This window comes from Rosa chinensis, chromosome 2, assembly GCF_002994745.2.
Source record: "Rosa chinensis cultivar Old Blush chromosome 2, RchiOBHm-V2, whole genome shotgun sequence".
Taxonomy (NCBI): Eukaryota; Viridiplantae; Streptophyta; class Magnoliopsida; order Rosales; family Rosaceae; genus Rosa; species Rosa chinensis.
The window spans coordinates 2940154-2960292 of NC_037089.1; the positions used below are offsets into that span (position 1 = coordinate 2940154).

At 38.0% G+C, this 20139-nt stretch overlaps 2 protein-coding genes and 1 non-coding gene across 3 annotated transcripts; 2 read left to right on the forward strand and 1 right to left on the reverse strand.

Annotated features, from left to right (window-relative positions):
• Positions 1–2070: 2070 nt before the first annotated feature.
• LOC112189339 (SPX domain-containing protein 1) lies at positions 2071–4327 on the forward strand. The gene is made up of 3 exons (XM_024328648.2): positions 2071–2442; positions 2919–3045; positions 3671–4327. The coding sequence occupies exons 1-3, from the start codon at positions 2167–2169 to the stop codon at positions 4105–4107; spliced, it is 840 nt and encodes a 279-aa protein (XP_024184416.1). The 5' UTR covers positions 2071–2166; the 3' UTR covers positions 4108–4327.
• Positions 4328–5089: 762 nt separating this feature from the next.
• Positions 5090–6646, forward strand: LOC112189050 (peroxidase 25). Its single transcript, XM_024328314.2, has 4 exons — positions 5090–5362; positions 5446–5625; positions 5717–5879; positions 6123–6646. Exons 1-4 carry the CDS (start codon positions 5168–5170, stop codon positions 6542–6544), a joined length of 960 nt encoding a protein of 319 aa, XP_024184082.1. The 5' UTR covers positions 5090–5167; the 3' UTR covers positions 6545–6646.
• An 8644-nt stretch (positions 6647–15290) lies between these two features.
• Positions 15291–15372, reverse strand: TRNAS-GCU. Its single transcript has one exon. It is a non-coding gene; the product is annotated as a tRNA-Ser (tRNA).
• Positions 15373–20139: the final 4767 nt, after the last annotated feature.

A 20139-nucleotide genomic window follows, 5' to 3' on the forward strand; every position in this document is an offset into this window, starting at 1 on the left:
AACATCAAACACATTTCATAATTTAAAAATACTGTCAATAAAAATATCCAGAAAAATTGTAATGAACCAGGAATTAGGACCAGCATAGATACGCCTGGGCCAAAGACAAAAAGATTAAGGTTAATTACTAAATTAATTAGTAATTAACTGCAACATGGGGATCTTATACCTATTTTTATACGAGGTATATGCTTGTTTTTGTTAATTAAATCACTACCACCAAGGCACCAAGCAACTAAGGCAACTCTCATAATTAAAAACTCGAAGATATGTTTAACAAACCCGGAAGGGAAAACTGACTCGTCATGGTTGTTTATGATTTGTGAAGCGGCAAAAGATTTTTTTTTTGGGTTCAAATTTGTAGAAAATAGAGATGGGCACGACCAGATATAGTATGTTAGTGATTTAGTATTATTCTCAGTATCAATGCAAACCCGTAAAAATAGTGGTTTTCTGGGTGGGGAAATTGATGAAAGAGTACGTCGTTGACAAAACTGCCAACTTTGAAGCATAAGATTTAGAAGCACAAACGGACCTAAAGAAGAATATGCTGATGGCCTTGGATTATACTATATGTTACAAAATAGTTAGTTGGCCTAACTTTATGGGCTAATAATTTAACTACACTATCCGAGTTAAACTGACGAATATTATGATCTTCACTCTAACTTTTGTTGACTCACTACAGTATTCAAATATCGCTTGTTTTTAACTTTGAATCTTTGAAAACGCGGAGAAAATGTGACTGATAAGTCGTTAGACGTAACTAAAATAAAGACGCTCGATAACAAAAAGTTATCGAGCGATCTTGATACCCGAATCTAGAAGCTATGAATCATTCTTCAACGTGTTCACCCCAAGCTGAAGAGGAAATGAAGAACATTGTGCTGACAAGGGAAACAACATCATTTGCCTGGCTGTAAAGCTAAGGTTGGAGATGAAAAAGAACAAGAGAGCGAAATTTCCAACTCCCCAAGACTCCTGATTTCAAGGAAGTGAAGAATATCCGAGAGGAAGATCCGAATCTTGTCCTGCTAGCCCAAAATCCGAAAAAGCCCAAAATCAAGAATTTAATGGATGAACTTGGACGCATTCATTAGTGGTATTTTTTCAATTTCATTTTCTTGGTAAGACCAGAACAAGATAGGGATAAGGGGATATTTCCAGAATTATACCAAACACTTTGCTTCGCTAATCAGCAAACCCAGCTCACTCACTACTCTACTCGGCTTGGCTCGATTTTAGCCTCTCTCTTTTATTTTTTTCTTCTAATTTTTTAGAGTATGAGATAATTCTTCTTATTTGTTTCTATTAAATGGATAACGTGGCAAAATTTCCTTCAAAGTTTAATATTATCTATGTCACTTCCAAATCCCGCTCTTGATCAATGATTGGAGGGGCACTACTTGAGGAGATAATCAATTGTTGATATCAAAGTTCTGTTTACAATTGGCATTCAAAATCTACCAAGATTTTGGTGCAACTTGGAAAATGCATAATTATAATGTATTTATTTTAGGCAAAGATTTTGATCATATATATGTTTTTTTTGATAAAGAAAGAAATCACAAATTAAATCCTCTAGAAAACTAGAACCACCGTCTCGCAAAAAGATTAAACTAAAAGACGGTGCAAATGTGACACTAATTTAAATACTATCCAAGTCAAACCAGTAAACAGTATGGTCTTCACTCTAATATTTGTTGACTCGCTACAATGTTCAACTATCGCTTGTTTTTTACTTTATTTTTTCTGCAAAACGTGGCGAAAATGTGACCGATAAGTCATTAGACGTAACTGTAACTAAGATAAAGATGCTGGATAACAAAGATATCGAGGCTCGAGCTAGCCACTGCAAAAGCAAGCAAGACAGACCCACGTGTCCATTCTCTAAAGAATGTAAAAGTTTCAAAAAAAAAAGAAAAATATATATTAAAAAAAAAGAAAAAAATCTAAGATATATTAATTAATTAATGAGGCATGACTTGTGAAGCGAGGAAGGGAATAAAACCCAAGATATACTCTTTGAAACCAAAATAGGATATTCGAACAATTATCCCGCGAATATTCCACCCTTTACCGTTATATCACCCTCCTCCCCTTCCTCTCCCCTCCTCCCTCTCTCCTCACCTCTACTCCCACTCAGCGACTGAGAAATTCGGAAACATGAAGTTCGGCAAGAGCCTGAGTAGCCAGATCGACGAGACCCTGCCGGAATGGCGCGACAAGTTCCTCTCCTATAAGGAGCTGAAGAAGCGCCTCAAGCTCATCGAGCCCAAAGGCGGCGGCGACTCCTCGACCCGCCCCGCCAAGCGCCCCAGGCTCGACGGCGACGACATGTCGTCCGAGGAGATCAATTTCATTCAGCTGCTGGAAGACGAGCTGGAGAAGTTCAATTCCTTCTTCGTCGAAAAGGAGGAAGAGTATATTATTAGATTGAAGGTATGCTTTCGTTTGGAGATATTTAGTTTCTTGGTGGTGGTGCCGCGGGATCGGAATTTAGTTGTAAATTTGGAGTAGAAATTCGAAAAATCTTCATCTAAAGAACATTAATTACACACAAAACGACGTCGTCGCCGTATAGAGTACTGAGCTCCGCTCGCTCACTCGGAATCTCTGTTCTCCGTTTAATGTGACGGGACCGTTAGACCGTTACTCACTCATTTGTGGTTGCTTCTTAGTTCTTACGTCAGCCACACGTAACTTCATGTGCGTGAGAGGCTGCCACCTGCCACGTTGAGCTGGTTTGCACCGCTCTTTATAAAAAGGCGGCTGTATATTCCGTTAGTGTGAATAAACGCCGTTAACGAATGCTGACTTTTGCGCCTGGTTTCTCGTGCGTTAGTTTTTTGCTAATGTATTTTTGTTGGAATAGCAGAATTTCTAAATAGCTTTTATGTTATGGAAATGGAATGCAGGAGATACAAGATAGTGTGGCGAAAGTGAAGCATTCGAATGAAGAGGTTATGAAGATACGCAAGGAGATAGTGGATTTTCATGGAGAGATGGTTTTGTTGGAGAATTACAGCGCCCTCAACTATACAGGTATTGATTCTATCGTTTTCGTTATTGAACCTTAGCAGTTGATCGAGTATATATGGTTTTCGTTAGCGTTGCTCATGCTTAAGTTATATATAACGAGGCATACAGGTTCTTAAAACTTGTTGTGAGAGCCTTGTTATTTGCATTAAGGCTTTGAGAAATTAATGCATGTTAATAAGAAATAAAGATTTGCACTTGGGTAGCAGTAATAACTTGGTATGAGCCATGGTGTCGATATGTAGAAGAATGATAGCTAGTTATGGACAACACAGACTTTTGTATGGATCAGTTCCAAAGAACATTACATTGTTTAGTCTTCTTTATCAACCAAGTTTGACAAAATTAGTGACTTGAATCTGTTGATCATTTTGATATGACTTTCCAAAAGGTTGTCGTTTAATATGCATACTTTCATCAAAATAGATATGTTGATGATATATTCTGCTTATATGTGTACCTTATAATGGAATATTTATTTACACAATGAAAATATTCGATGCCTTTCTTTGGTTAGAATCGATGTCTCCCTGGAATTTATATTTGGTGGATCTTAGAGCCTTTTGGTACTTGTAGTCTGGTGTTATTTGAAATTTCTGGTATTGAAAGCTCAATTGTTTTCTTTTTACAGGACTGGTAAAGATACTCAAGAAGTACGATAAAAGAACTGGTGCTCTTATGCGCTTGCCCTTTATTCAGAAGGTCCTGCAACAACCTTTCTTCACCACTGACTTGCTTTACAAGCTTGTGAAGGAGTGCGAGTGCACCCTTGACCAGCTGTTTGCAATGTGTGAACCGCCAGCTTCAAATGAAGCATCTGATGATGCAGATGATGGTCCCTCAACTTCCAAGAGTAACGGACTTAGCAGAGTAAACAAGGAACTTGCAGAGATAGAGTACATCGAGAGCTTATACATGAAAAGCACTATATCGGCATTGCGAGCTTTGAAAGAAATTAGAAGCGGAAGCTCAACTGTGAGCGCATTTTCACTGCCACCACTGCAATTAAGTGGATTAGAAGAAGATGCCTGGAAAAAGGTCCCTGTTCTGGAACAGCTTGCTAAGTAGTTAGGTTATGCAAATGTAATAGGGGACAAGTTTGTCCCTCTCTTTATATTTTTGTAATTTTTTTTTTTTTTTTTTAAAGTTTACATGCATCTGCTCTGCATACTTTATATACTCACAAAGATGTAAAATCCATAATTGTAGCTGTAATGAATTCAGTAGAATTTGATAAGTTCTGTATAATAATCTCTGTGGCCTAATATAAGCAGTCATGTTCTGAACTTATGATCCAACTTTTGAAAACTCTTGTTCCTGGTCTGGATTTGGTTTTGAAGTTAAAAAAATCAGTGACTCATATATATGATTTAATGATTATGATATACTGATCAAATATAAACAACTGTTAAAAGCAAGTTTGTAGCCGTATGGAACCTGTAGATGAATCTTACCGGGCTTAGAGAGATCTCAAATAGATGAACTTTGAACTCCAGGTGTTCTGGGCAATGTTTTCGCAAATAAAATGGTTGTCTGTTTCAATACAAACATATTTGCTCCTTCCATTCACATTACCGTGCCATATAAAAGGTTATCTGTTTCAATACAAATATCTTTGCTCCTTCCATTCACATTACTGTGCCATATAAAAGTGCTGCACTAAATCATGAACTCAATCAGATTAGGCACTCAAAGTGCTGCACTAAATCAGATCGATTAAGCAAAACAATTTGCATGCAAACGTTTCCATGCGAAAGTAGAAAAGCAAAAGCAAATGTGAAACCAAATCAAGCAAAAAGCCGAAAGCCCTTGAAACCACGAACATCAATATATATACCTATATGGGGAAAAACGCGTGGATCGAGGTGTAAAGCTAAAGATCGAATCAAAGAAAACCAGAGAGGCCTACTCCATTACCTCAGATTCATTTACAACAAGCATATATACAGTGAAATCCACTTGAAAGTTTGTGTACGGCCCCACACGTTCCACTAATGAAAGGATTGCAGGGCCTAAAATAGTAAAATCTATTTATAAACGATCTAGTGCTTCATGTTTTGGTATATAGTGGAGAGTAAACTAGCTATAGACACAACTGGTTTTGGTGTTTTCGTTGTTCATTGTAGATATGAAAGAGTCAGTTTTCTTTGTCATTCTGGTGATGCTTTTGCCTGTGAAAGGTCAATTGAAAACCGGGTTTTATTCCTCTTCATGTCCGAAAGCCGAGGACATTGTCCGGTCCACGGTTGAGTCATACTACAACAAAGATCCTAGTATTGCAGCTGGCTTGCTTAGGCTTCACTTCCATGACTGCTTTGTTCAGGTTTTGTACTTCCAGCTTTATTAAGTCTGTACATTTTGGGGTTGTTTCGTTTCATTCCTATAGATGCTTGTGTTGTTATGCAGGGTTGTGATGCTTCGGTTTTGATAAAGGGTTCCTCCGCGGAGAGGAATGCTGTGCCGAATCAGGGGCTAAGAGGATTTGAAGTTATTGATGATGCAAAGGCACAACTAGAGGCCTTGTGTCCTGGACTTGTTTCATGTGCTGATATAATTGCATTGGCTGCTCGTGATTCTGTTGATTTGGTAACAATATCTCTGTGGGCTTCACTGGTCCAAATAACTGTTGCTATATGTTGTTATAAGACACTAACAGCATATATGGTTTCTATTTCAGAGTGACGGTCCAAGTTGGAGAGTACCTGCCGGAAGAAGAGACGGCAGGATCTCTTCGTCGTCTCAGGCATCGAATTTGCCATCTCCTCTCGATTCCATTGCCGTCCAAAGGCAGAAATTTGCTGCTAAAGGCCTTGACGATCACGATCTTGTAACTCTAGTTGGTGAGACTTTGTTAGTACTAAAGGGGCTACGGCTAGTTTGGTTTTGAAATAACGAGGTGCTTGATAAATTACTATTCATCAAATGATTTAAGTAGCAGAAAGTGTTTGGTAAAAATTTGGAAGTAACTTATTCAAAATAGTATTACTTTTTCACAGTAGCTTATTATTTAGGCACCTTTATTAATTCCAAACTGTTGCGGTATAATGCTAATTAGTGAAGGAGATTGAATTATTTTCGTGCAGGGGCACATACTATTGGCCAAACGGACTGCTTATTTTTCAGGTACCGCCTGTACAACTTCACAGCTACCGGAAATTCTGACCCAACCATAAGCCAAGCATCTCTAGCACAACTCCAAGCTCTCTGCCCCAAAGATGGTGATGGCTCCAAACGTGTGGCATTAGATAAAGGTAGCCAGACCAAGTTTGATGCGAGTTTTTTCAAGAATGTGAGGGATGGTAACGCAGTCCTGGAGTCGGATCAGAGGCTTTTAGGTGATGCTACGACGAGCAACATACTGCAAAACTATGCTGGAAGCATAAGAGGATTGCTAGGGTTTAGATTTGACTTGGAGTTCCCAAAAGCTATGATAAAAATGAGCAATATTGAGGTGAAAACTGGTGCAGAAGGAGAGATTAGAAAAGTGTGCTACAAGTTTAACTAGCACCAAACGGGGTGATTGTAATAGAAAATACATGTGTAGAGGTGAATCACACCTTCAACTACTGTATCCAAGCCTTATCTACATATATCTCTTTGGATGAAACTATATAGACTCAAGTTGAATTTAACCTACTGAAAGGAAGAGATTAAAGAGAGGAAGAATTGCCATTGCTTGGTCCACTATTGAAGAGGAGCTACCTTTGGACTTGAACTAAATAACATAATCAATGGGAAACTAGAGCAGTAGATAGTTTTTTTTTTTGGTCAAACAGAGCAGTAGATAGTAGCTGTGCATAACGAACTTGGAGTGAACATTCGCCCAGAGAAAAAGCGTAAACTTTCAAAAAAATTTGTTATTTATTTATGCAATTCAATGATCGGAATAATTTATTCTTTAATTTTTTTTTTTTAAAATATCCATATAAAAGACACAAAATCGAAAAACCATTTTTTTAATCAACATTTCCGATCAAATAGAGAATGTAGCTAGCCTACAATTATTAGTGCCGATTATTGAGCTCAAGGTTCCCAATTTATCATTGATGAATGTAGCTCTTATCCACTGAGCTACAGGCGCTCATATGCAGGGCGGCCGATTTCAGAGCATGTATATATAATATGTAAATTAAAAATGTCAAATGTTTATGTAAGTGTGAAGTGGCGTAGTTGGGTAAGGTGTTCTCTTTTTAGTTGCCAGGACCTGAACCTCAGGGAACTCTCTCTCCTTGTTTTCATTTTTGTTTTGTTCATTTTTATTTATTTTTTTTTTTTTTGAGAAATTTTAGATACACACTCCTAATTACTTAATACACATCTCATTCTCAATACACCACTCATTTAATATCTTATTCTAATATTTTACTAAATACACAACCTAAAGTACCTAAAATACCGTTAATCTAAAAAACCATGAAATATCGTATTAAGGCTACTATTTAGTATGATTAGTATATTGATGTTTTGTAAATGCCCATATTGATTACTTGTGTCAAATATTGGGAAATCCTTAGAGATTTATTATTGTTCCCTTCAAATCTTTAAACATGGGAGTAATAAACAAGATGAATAACACATACCTCAACGGTGTGTTTGAATGAAGGAAAAAAAGATGCAATTTAAATGAAAATAAGCAATTCATAATTTCTTAACATGAATTACCTCGTTTAGCATTCTATACTTAGAAATTATGAATCTCTGTGGAAATAAATGAATAAATTGATTGTCTGAATTCTGCACTTCAATTTCCATCAAAATATGTGTCATTTCGAATTTCCTTGCAACAGTTTACTTTTCTTACTTTATTAGTTTTCAGAACAAGGTCTGTTTTTTTTTAAATTAGAGAGAGAGAGCCGCACTAGGGTTTCTCCAAAAAATTTCTAGTCTCCGTCCAACGGCGCATCCATGGACGCTGTCCTCAGATGGGTGTTGTTGATGGATCAGTATGGTGCCTCAGGTTGCTCCTGATCGAGGGGAGCCGGGACAGGTGGGAAGAGAGATCGGGTTCGTTGTCGGGTGGTGGTCCTATTCTCACAGGCGAGGTTGGAGGCTGATGCCGTCATTGGGTCTGCCTGAGGTCACTGAGTCCAGCGCGGTCAGAGTCGGCGATTCTTGTTTTGCTCTGGGCTGGGTCGGTGCCCTGTTCATGCTCAGATCCGATCTGGATCTGGTGGTTTTAGGGGTTGATGGAAGGCGCCGGAGGTGGAATGACCTTATTGGGAGAGCGTGGGTGGCGGAGCAACCTTATTGGGGCTGTCTGATTTGTGGAGTGCTGGAGGAGGCGACCGCATGCAGGTGGTGGTGCGACGGGGGTAGTGGGCAGTCGGAGAGTGGTCTGCGTGCATTGGGTCGGGCCTTACATGGATGTGATCTCTTTGCTAGTGTTTGGGTCTGGGCTCTCCTATTGGGCCATGCCTGGGCTCTTATTTTATTTCTAAATGTTATTGTTTTATGTTATTTAGTTTGGTTGCGCATTTTGCCCATAATAAGTACCTACACTTTTTGTGTAGAACTAGTCTGGCATTGTACCTGTGTATGCACTCAAAGTGCCTTATCTGTTCTGGGTAGGATACAAATTCCTTGCTTCGTCAAGTGGTCGCTACCGCCTAGTGGCAGGGTGAGACTAAGTGTCGCTGGATCTATTCTCCGGCGGCAACATAGGAGGAAAGCTGTGCTAAAGCTGGTAATTATGGTATGTTGTAATCGGGTTACATATCAAGTTATCTTTCCGCTGCGTCACTGCTATGTTAAAACAAATGGAGTAGCTAATTATGCACTCTTTGCTAGTTGGTGCTTGTTAGAATATAAGTCTCATGTAGAGATTTCTGATATTATTTCAGAAAATACTCTAGATGCTTATTGTAATCAGGGGTTTGTTTGCCTTAAAATCGTCTCGGCCGAAATGAGGGCCGAGGGACTTGTGGTTGAATCGTCCTTCTAGATTGCGCGGGCGTGCCAACTCGGGGCCGAATGGCCAGGCGAGGTTTAGATCTGATTTGCGCTTGTATCTAACTGCTTTCAAGTGATTGTAGGCCGAGGAAGGAACCCTCTCGGCCGTTAGACTCTAATGCCTTTGTTGCAAGGATTTCTCGGCCGTTAGACTCTAATGCCTTTGTTGCAAGGATTTCGGTTAGGCGTCAAACTTGACCGGGATCTTCTATCACGTTTACTTCTTGGGTAAACTCAAAGGTTCGAGTGACAAGCGAGAGATCTATCGGGTGATTGTACTCGCAAATTACGGTGAAGACGAAGGTGAAGTGGACTCGGTTATCAAAGCGTTGTGAGATGATATGTGTGTGAATAGCAAATCGCATCGATCCAATCCGGACTGGCCAAAAGAGGTCAATGGATGATAATTCTACGTTACGAACTACTCCTAAGTGCGAAAACTAAAGTGCATATAAAATAAATGAACAAGAAAGTAAGGTGCTTGAATGTAAAGTACTTAATTGAAATAAGAAACTAGAAATGAAAACAAGTTATAAAAGTTGAATCGAAGGCAAAGTACCTATGAGATAGTAAGAGAGAAGTTTGTGAATAAAAGTTGTATATTGATTTGTTTGTGTGGTGCAGGACCATTTACAATGAATTACAAGGTGCTATATATACAAATCAAAACCCTACCTAACTTGTCCTCCAAGCCGTGGAATTTAAGTAGGATTCTCCTTCCTTTTGATTGATTCGTCCATAAATGTTATGATTCGACTGATATCTGGAATCTTCACAATTGAAATCCTTAATTGATTTGAACTCTTTTCTTGTGAGGACTTCTTCCTTGAACGGACTCCTCGGCCGATGTTTGTCAGTTGAGCCTGGCCGAGCATATATCTAAGATCCTTGTCAGCCCATCTGCGTAGTCACTCATTTGAACTTGGATTTCCCAACCGTGTGATCCACTTTCATCATCTTTTGGGTTGTTCGACTCAAAATCTCAAACCTCGGCCGAGTGATTGAATGAAGTCTTTATCTCAGACTCAAAACACTAATCTCGGTCGAGTGACTGAACAACGCTTAGTCATACGACTCAAAACTATAATCTCAATCAAGTGACCGAGAAACTCTGATTTCAGTCAACACCTTTATTTCTGCCGTATGACCTAAACTTTATCTTCTTGGTCGACCTAATGCTTATTTGACTAATTTTCTCATCTTAGCTGAATGGCCAATTGATTTCATTCTCGGCCGAATGATCAGGTGACTTCATTCTTGGCCCTTACTTAATCTCGGCCAAAATTCTCTCTCATCCAACAACGAGAGCTTAGTAGTGACCACATGCAAAAAATAGGTGCAAACAGGGTTTAGGCTCAATGTCCCCCTTGTATTCGATAGTTTCATTAATCAAGGCTTGAGGGCAGCCGCACCAGCCCTTTATTCATAAAAAAAAAAAAAAAAAAAAGGTCTTTTTTGTTTTCAATATTTTAATTTGTTTAAATTTTCTTAATTTATTACACATTCCAAATTCTGAATAAATATAACCAAACAATGAAAATTGCAATTTATGGAATTCTAATTGATGGAGTGGTAGATTCCATCGTTTTAAAATTTCTCATTAATTTATAATTATCTCATCCAAACGTGACACAATTGAAGATTGTTGAACGAGGTCTTAAGAATCCTTGTCAATGTTCGAAATTGATGTGATGAAGTGAGGAGAAGAAAGATGTACGTATTGCAGCATCTAAAGTTTAGAAGAAGAGACGGGAAAAACTAAAAAAGGATATAGGGGCGCGCGATTTAATTTTTCTTCTTCTTCTTCTAATACATAGATGTCTGTTTTGGACATTTTAACCTACCTATAAAATCTAACTTAAAATATAAAATAATAGGGATGTGTATTTAAAACTTTTTTTTTTTTTTACCAAGTTTTTTTAATATATATATTTTTTAAATCCTGTAATTAATAGGTCTCATTTAGATTTTCGCTCCAAGTCTCTGAAAATTCAGGACTGGCCTTGCTTATGTTACACCCCATATCTGAGATACCCTTTTTACTGAATTACATGAAATTCCTTATGGTTACCGTTCGCGGTTATAATTTTAACGTTTAGGGGGTGGTTAAAAATTGACTTTTTGTGAGTTAATAATTTGAGAAAATTTCCTTCATGAAAGTTGTAGAGGGCGTTAAACCGAGCGCGTGCATATGTGGTACGTAAAAATCGGAGTTCGTATGCAAAAGTTATGAGTGAATTAAGAAAATTACTGTTCATGGTAATTTTTGGATAAAAATAGAAACTTACCAGGGTAGGTTTCCAAAACCGGAAACCCACCCCCCCTTCTCTCTCTCTCTCCCCGACTCTTCCTCCCCTCTCGGCCGAATTTCTTCCCCTTCGATTTCTTCCTCTTCCGGCCGACTCCGGACGTAATCCGGCCACCCCCAAACTCGGTTTCTTCCCCCGGTCACGTCTGTGGAGGTATCTTTGGACGATTTGGCCGGAAAAGCTCGGATCGAAGGAATTCCTCCCCGGTTGCAGTTTTGGGATTTTGCCGATTTCCGGCCATTCCGGCCACCTCCGGCCGCCATATTCCCATCGAAGGTACGGTTTTTTATGGTGATTATTTTCCCTAAGGTGGTTCTTTCCAATTTGCATTGTAGAAGCCGAATTGACAATTTTCCATTCTAGGGTTCTTGGAGCTTCGGGGCTTTCCTTCACCGGCTCGATTCGACCACTTAGAGGTAAAATTGATCAATGTTGTAGTTGAGAAGTTGTTTGGGTCTGTTGAGATGATGTTGTTGCCGGAATTTGGTGGTCATCGGAGAAGGTTGCCGCCGGCGAGTGGGGACTGTAGGTAGCGCGTGGAGGCGCGTAAAGCGGTGTTTTAATTGTCGTTTTAACCCCTTATACTCTATAACGATCGTAGTTTGTAATGTATGAAGTTTGGTGGAAATCGGAGGATTTACAAATTGAGTTTAAATGATTAATTATTGACTATCGCGAATTCGATCGCCGAATTCCTTTCGAATTCACTCTAGGTATTGCATCAATGACAGATTATTGTTGGAGCATTAAGGATGGATGTGGTAGAGAGTTGAGGAGTTGGATATTAGGAAGGGGGATGTTATGAATTTCCAATTATAAGTATCGTGAAATTAAAATTCCGTCCTGTGGATTATATATATATTTATGATTGTTATTCGTACAGGACGAGAGGAGTCTCCATACGAGGAGAATCACGAGCGACGTCAGGATTGACCGCTTATTGTGAGTGGACCTTTGATTTTAATTGATGCATGCAAATTAAATTCCGCAAGTTTTAAGTTATTGATTTAACAACTATTTATCAAGCATTTTATTTTGGTTTGGATTATTGAATGTTTTATTGGTTTGAACTTTTGAATTAAGATTCGTTATGCTCGATTTGAGGATTTTGTTTTATGCGGATTCGGAAATTTATACTATTGATTTTATATTTATATTCAGCTCTTGGAGCTTTTTAAGAGATTTACGAAATAAGAATTCGAGGAAGCAAAACTTTATACTTCTTTATACCCTACTTATATTGGAACTTGAGATAATCTTGGCGTGCGGGGTCACGTCTTTATACACTTGGATTCTTATTTCGTGAGATAAGTGCGGAAATTATACAGATTTACTGGCTTTGGACGATCTCCTTCCTCACCATACGCGGGTCATGTGAATAGGTCTCCTCCTCACTTACTTTGTGTTTGTGAGTGGCAGTGAGGTAGCTTTCTCCTCCTCACGTGGGTGGTAGTCGAGGTGATATTCTCCTCCTCACACAATCTATGTGTGAATGGAAGTTGAGGTTATTAGTTCTCCTCCTCGCACAATCTATGTGTGAGTGGCAGTCGAGGGTAGGTTGAGCCTGAGGGGCTCCATTCCCGTATGGTGAACCCATTTTCCCCATGTTCTTTTGTTGTTGTTCTTGACTAGCGGGGCTAGTCGGTTTTTTTTTTCTTATTGCATGCATCGGGAGTTTTATTGAGATAATTGTGGAAAAGTATAAAACCCTTTTTCTTTCAATTACTTATTTTTGTCCACTCACGCTAACGTTTTTATATACTTTTCCCTGGGCCCTTCGGTTTCAAATGCCCAGATTGCATTGTTGTTGCTCGGTGTACGAGTGTGAGCCATAGTGACCGCACATGCTTCCGCCATCACCTTCTGTAGGTTACCTGGTTAACCTACTGTATTCCTTGTCTATTTATATTCCTAGAATGCTCTGATTACTAAGGGATATGTGACCCAACTTATACGTATTATATTTGAGGCCTATGACCTAACTTTGGTGATTGTAGTAACTTATACCCTTTGGAGATTATGTACGATGATATTAGCTTTGGGATGATTGTTTGAATTTGGGAGCAGGGTGGCTCCAGGAGTCGTGGTTGGATGATTAGAAGTGAATTTTGGTTTTTCCACAGGTTTTTGGGTTAACCATTTTTAAGGGAGGTTATGCCGAAATTTTTGGTAAATCTCCTTTAAAGGTGGGTCCCGCAGGGCCACTTCGGATTCCATGGTGGAATTCGGGGTGGGTCCTGTCAGCTTATATGTTTGATGATTTCAAAATCTATAATATATTCTTATTTTACGCTTCCACGTACAGATAGATATGAGAATTTCCACGTATTGTTGATGAATATTAGGCTAAAGATAGATATGAGAATTTCCACGTATTGCTGATGAATATTAGGGTAAGAAATGCTCAGATGTTGATGTCAAACATATGAATCTGGTTAGAGATTAATGTTAAGTAGGGATGGGAGAACATTATATATAACACATACGTACATGAGAATAAAATTAAAATTAATGACATTAATATGATTGATTAATTCATAACAAAGATGAATATTATTGACCAAAACTAACTACTAGCTAGACATCGAATTGGGGGGTTTATCACGCTTGTCACTACTACTTATTGTAACAAAGTAGTTATTATCTGAAATTAAACAACCTACGACTACTCGATCACCAAAGCTTTCAACCTTGATAGTTCTTCTCGCACTCGTTGTAGCAAGAACCCAAATAGTTGTTCCCAACATCAGCATCTGCATCCAACATAAATATATCACAAACTTAACTTTAGGATAATAAACTAATAAAGTATTCATCTCAAAGTATAATGAAAATTGCAATACATACCTGAACCAGTTAATTTTGTTTTAGCAGCAGACTTATAAGCACATCCAAGTGTACAATGATAGAGTTCTGGCTTCACATTCGCGTTGTTAATGGTGCACTCGAGCATACATTTACTAAAACAAATAGCCCTGCCCAAATGAATTTTGGGAAAGTGAAGCTTATCAGGTGATGAAATTAGGGATGCCTTAGGACCAAAACACCTAGCACCGCATTGAATGGCACATAGACCTACGTCGATTAAACCCTCCGGCTTAGCAGAACCCGAACCATCTGATGATGGCGATGGTGGATTTGGAGACTGAATCGAATGCGTTGCATGATCATCACGTTCATTATGAGCAAGAGCTGCTGCTGCTAGCACGAGTAGTACTAGTAGCATGAACATGGATAATCTACTGTTTGTTGCGAATGCCATGGCTAACAACTACTCTAACTCTCTATGTTTTAGCTATGAACTTTGGTTATATGTTTCATGCATGTTGAACACAAAGCTCGGTATTTATAGCATTGGTGGTCTAGGGTTCTTCGTCCATGTATGGTAATATTAGAAGAAAATATTTGAGTCGTGATTATAATGCATGTAATTATTCGATGAAAATGAGCACATAATTCATGAATAATTAGTTGGATAAGATCGATATTACTCCATCATTACCTCAAAATTGATCATGTATGCTAATCAAAGCTTGCTACATACGTACAGAATAATTCCATTATTCCATGCAAAATGATTATGATCAAACGACATAATGTACATACCTGCATGTACCTATAATGTACATGAAATAATATTGATATAATCCTAGGCAATAAGCACCAATTTGATTTATCAATCAAAGATTCATTTAGCTAGATAATTAATACTGATAGACGGCCTGATTGACATAAAGTGTATATTTATGGTACTAATATATCAATGATCGAAATTACCAATTAGAGATGGTGTAAAACTGTAAATTGAAGGAGTGGGATGGCTTATGAATCCGAAAGTAAAAGAATTGAGTTGAGAAATAAATATTTGTCTAGGCCGTATATTAATGGGTCGTGCCGTTGTGGTGCGAGCACAGCTACTCTTGGGCCATTAAAGCCCATTGCAAGGAGTCTGTTTTGTGTGAGCCCATGAAAAAAAAATATTAAAAAAGGATTCGACGCCTGAGAGATTCGAACTCTCGCGGGGAAACCCCATGTACTTAGCAGGCACACGCCTTAACCACTCGGCCAAAGCGTCTTTGATGTTCACCTTCTTGACCATAAGATATATATTTATAACATCCATATTTGCTAGGATTATATCAATATTATTTCTTTTATTTACTAGGCAGCTGGCAGGTATGTACTAAACAATAAAATCACATCCCACTTTTTTACAAAATGAAACTACAGTGCGAGAACCAAACTTCACGTAAAAGGCGCTTTAGATCTTTACTCATTTCATTTATTTACTTACTTTTTGAAAAGATTTTTTTTTTTTTTAAAGAGGATCAAAAGATTTCATTCATACCTCATGGTGACTCGAACCCATGACTTCATACATAGATAGTGGGTACTCTAACCACTGAGCTAACACCATTGAAACATTTAACAATTACCATCCTTTAGAATAACCTCCCTTATTATTTTGAAGAGCAATAGCAAACTAAATCTGACTAATACTAAAAGTCAGAGCATGATTTGCAAGTACATGTGCTACTCTATTGGCTTCACGTTGAACATGAACCACCTTGAACTCCATATGCCTACGCGAATTTCGCGAGTACATGTGCTACTCAATTTATTTCGTTCCTTTAAGAAAGCAGAGATAATAAATTGCATATTTCCTAATACATTGTTGACTTTAGGCAAGATAAAATTAGGTCTAATGGTCATAAACTTGTAATTTAGAAGTAGTGAGGTGGTCGAAGTATTAAATATAAATCGATACACATATACCAACAAAAGAAAATGACATTAAAATTGTTCTTCCTTCTTAGATTAAGCAAAAATAATGTTACTAGATGATGCTGGTTATATATCGTTACTATTCTATTTTCTTCTCTTAAGTATAGCAGAGATAATGAATTTTACATAGAATATATTGTTGAACTAGGGAAGATAAATTGAGTTTAGTACTCACAAACTCGTAGTTTTAAAATAGTGAGGTGGTCGAAGTATTAAATATAAATCAACAAAACATTTAGTAACAACAGAAAAAGACCTTAAAATCTGTCTTTTTTTTATTTGAAACAAGCTGTCAATTCATCTATAGTTTAATGATCTATCTTAAAAGAGAAAAATGCACCATAAGTATCTCAATTCTTGTGCATCGGCCAAGTTGATACCCGGACTCTCAATTGTATCAATGTGATACCTGAACTCATATTTTGCTATCAACGAGGTACTTCCGTCAAATTTCTCAAACGGGAACGTTAAAAAAGTCACGTGACAATCACATTTGCCCAAAAAAAAGGGCAAATACGTCTTTTTTCCCAAATGCAGCCCAATTTTTTTTTTTTACACAATTTTCTCTCTCCTCCTCTTCTTCTTCCTCCTCCTCCTCCTCCTCCTCCTCTGTTTAGTCGTTCAGTCGACGAAAGCCTCTGCTTCCTCATCATCGCCACCGCCGCGGCCGTAAGCGACGAATTGGGCTTTTTGGGTCGCGGCTCCTTCTCCTTCTCCTTCTTCTTCCTCCTGGGCTTCATATCACCGTCTGATTCATCCGACGACGTCAGAAGCCCGCGGCCGGTCCAGTCCTCTTCCTCGCCGTCGTCGCAGTACCCTAGGCCGTCGTCGTCCTCGATGAAGTCCCCGTACTCCTCGCGGCGCTTGGAGATGATCGCGTCGTACTCGTCCTCGTCGACCGTGTCGTAGTCTCGTAGATCGGCTTCTCCATCTTGATTTGGAACCGGTCGTCGGCGTTTTCGGTCGGTACAGGTTCCGAGTATGTCGCCGCCTCCGCCCCACCAGAGCCTCGAGTTCACCGTCAAGTCTTTGTAAGTGATTTCTGGGCAAGCATTGATTAATGGGTTTTTGATCTAGCTCCTAAGGAAAGAAAGCATAAAGCTTGAGTCTATGTTTAACAGATGGTGTTTTGATTTTGAATGATGTTAAATGCCAATTGATTGGATAATATATTGTTTTCCAGATTTGGTTTTGGTTTGTTATCGAATTTCAATTTTGGTCAAGACTTGCAAGTGGAATTGCTACAATTTAATTTGAAGCTCTGAGATTTTTGGGATAGTGGAGCACCTGCATCTGTTTGCGTCTGGTTTACAATGGCAATGCATTCATATCATCTGCGTTCTGGGCCCTTTTCTTTATCTTCTTCAACCTCACTTTCCCTTATTAATTTGCTTCATACCCTGTTGAAGGTTTGTGTACAATTTGTTGGGTTTTGGTTGTGATTGGAGAACTGGGTTTTGGCAATTTGTTGAGTTTTGGTTGTGATTAGAGAACTGGGTTTTGGTTTAATGGAGCATTGCTTTAGTAAAGTTTGGAACTTTGGATTGAGCTGAAATCGAAATCACATTGAACATTTTGTATGCTTAAACTTAGAGCTGAGGTAGTGGAGGTCGGAGAGGCAGGCGGTTCTGGAAAATGACAACGGAGGGAATGGTGGTCATCCCCTATGGAAAATGGCGGGAAATCAAGGTGTGGTAGAGTCTAGGGTCATTTAAGTCATTTCATGGCATTTTTGGGGTCCACATGTTTGCCACGTCAGACATCTGATGGAGCCGTCAGTGAAATGTGACGGAAGTACCTCGTTGATAGCAAAATATGGGTTCAGGTATCACATTGATACAATTGAGAGTCCGGGTATCAACTTGTCCGGTGCACAAGAGTTGAGGCACTGATGGTGCATTTTTCTCATCTTAAAATTTTATCCTTCTTCTTGGGTAAGCAACAATAATAATATATTTTTCTTCTTCTTGATATGAATGATATATTTCTTTGATTCAAAAACAAGAGGAAAAAAAATAAATCTGTTTCTTTCTACTTGGATTAAGCAACAATAATAATGTAATTAGATGATGCTGCCTATATATCATGGGAAAAATGCACAGACAGTGTATGGACACTTTGAGGACCGTCAAAGTGATACCTGAACTTTAAAAAGTATCAATGTGATACCTGGACTTATATTTTCTTGTTAACGTAGTATCTACGTCAACTTTCCGTCACAGAACCATCAAGTTGACCACGTGTAAGTCACGTGAGGCCGAAAATGAGGGGAAAATGACTGATGTGCCCCTCAAAATTTTTTTATATCTGATTTATGATAGAGTAAAACCCACCAATAGGGTCAAAACTTTTCTTCATCGGACAAAATGATACCAAACTTTCAAAAGTGATCAAAATGATACCTAAATTTTTAAAAGTGATCAAAATGATACCTAAATTTTTAAAAACAAATCAACTTGATACCCAACTTTCAAAAGTGATCAAAATGATGCCTAAAGTTTTAAAAACAAATCAATTTGATACCTCGGTTTAATTTTTTGTAACTTTTTGTTAAAATTGATCACGTGTGGTGCAGTATTTTATGGGGTTATAATAATATTTTACACAAAAAACTATTTTTCAATTATTTTTTTATTTTACTTTGTTAATTCTCTTCTTCTTCTTCTATCTCTGCCTCTCTCTCTCTTCCCATTTTTCTTTGTTTCTTTAGAAGTTGGGAAACATCCGAACTTTATTTGTTTCTACGATTGATGGTAGATTTGAAATTGAATGGAAGATTTTTTTTTTAATTCTATAGAAGAAGAAGATTGGGTTATAGATGATTGATGGCCCTCTGACCACAAATCACTTCAATTTTTGTGCTTGATTTTGCATTTGATTTAACAAAGAAGTTAAAAAAAAGGGCTAAATACTAACTACTACGTAGTTTGGGTCCAAAATCAATTCAATCTCTAAACTTCTAATTTCATCAAGAACACCCCTGCACTTTCAATTTTGAACTAATAAGTCCAATTTGTTAGTCTTCAGACAATTGAGTCATTTAACTTGTTGACGTGGCTCATATATGGCCTATGTTTTATGATGTGGTGTTGAGGTGGCCTGCATAATCAATTTTGGAGTGAGTCCTACTATTAGAAATCTATTAAATAAATAGTTTTTCAACAAATAATCCAACTATAACTTGAACTCATAACAGAATATTAATGAATTGAACCTATTAGATCAAAATTGAAAATACAGGGGTGTTTTTATTGAAATTAGAAGTCCAGGGACTGAATTGATTTTGGACCTAAACCACAGAGTAGTAACTAGTATTTAGCCCTAAAAAATAAATTGAGGTATCAAATTGATTTGTTTTTAAAACTTTAGGTATCATTTTGATCACTTTTGAAAGTTGGGTATCAAGTTGATTTGTTTTTAAAAATTTAGGTATCATTTTGATCACTTTAAAAAATTTAGGTATCATTTTGATCACTTTTGAAAGTTGGGTATTATTTTGTCCGGTGAAGAAAAGTTTTGACCATAGTGGTGGGTTTTACTCTTTATGATATAATATGAATAAAATAATTAATTTAAATGGTTTTATAAATAAGAGAGAGAAATAAATGAAGAATTAAAAAAAACTTCTTCTCCTCTCTCATTCATCATCAGTTACCCAGAAGGCCAGAATCGATCGGCCTCCGACTTCACTCTCAATTCTCTGGCCTGCAATTGCTATTCCTCTGATCGAGAGCTTGCATCAAATTGACCTTACTGCCTTGTAAATCCGTGGCTATCTTTTCCATTATCTTTTGTGAAAATCAAAACCCAATACAACATTTAGTGAGGATTGAAGAAAAGGAGGAGAATTAGAGCCTAAATCAGCTCCATTAAAGACTAATCAGTTTCAGAAAACCCTAATAGAGAGGAGAGGAGATTAAACGAGGACTTTGAAAGCTTGTTTCTTTGAAATTGAATTGGGGCTGGTGTCTGGGAAATTGAAAGCTTTACTTTCCGGTGTCGAATTTGGGCCAGAGGCCGAAGTTGTCGGCGAGACCGATGAAGTTGTAGGTGCAGG

Excerpts from the sequence above, each read along its gene's own strand:
- LOC112189339 (XM_024328648.2), top strand. The coding sequence starts at position 2,167 with ATGAAGTTCGGCAAGAGCCTGAGTAGCCAGATCGACGAGACCCTGCCG. Across the intron at positions 2,443-2,918 it reads AGTATATTATTAGATTGAAG|GAGATACAAGATAGTGTGGC; the intron begins GTATGCTTTCGT and ends AATGGAATGCAG. Across the intron at positions 3,046-3,670 it reads CAGCGCCCTCAACTATACAG|GACTGGTAAAGATACTCAAG; the intron begins GTATTGATTCTA and ends TTCTTTTTACAG.
- LOC112189050 (XM_024328314.2), top strand. The coding sequence starts at position 5,168 with ATGAAAGAGTCAGTTTTCTTTGTCATTCTGGTGATGCTTTTGCCTGTG. Across the intron at positions 5,363-5,445 it reads TCCATGACTGCTTTGTTCAG|GGTTGTGATGCTTCGGTTTT; the intron begins GTTTTGTACTTC and ends GTTGTTATGCAG. Across the intron at positions 5,880-6,122 it reads CGATCTTGTAACTCTAGTTG|GGGCACATACTATTGGCCAA; the intron begins GTGAGACTTTGT and ends ATTTTCGTGCAG.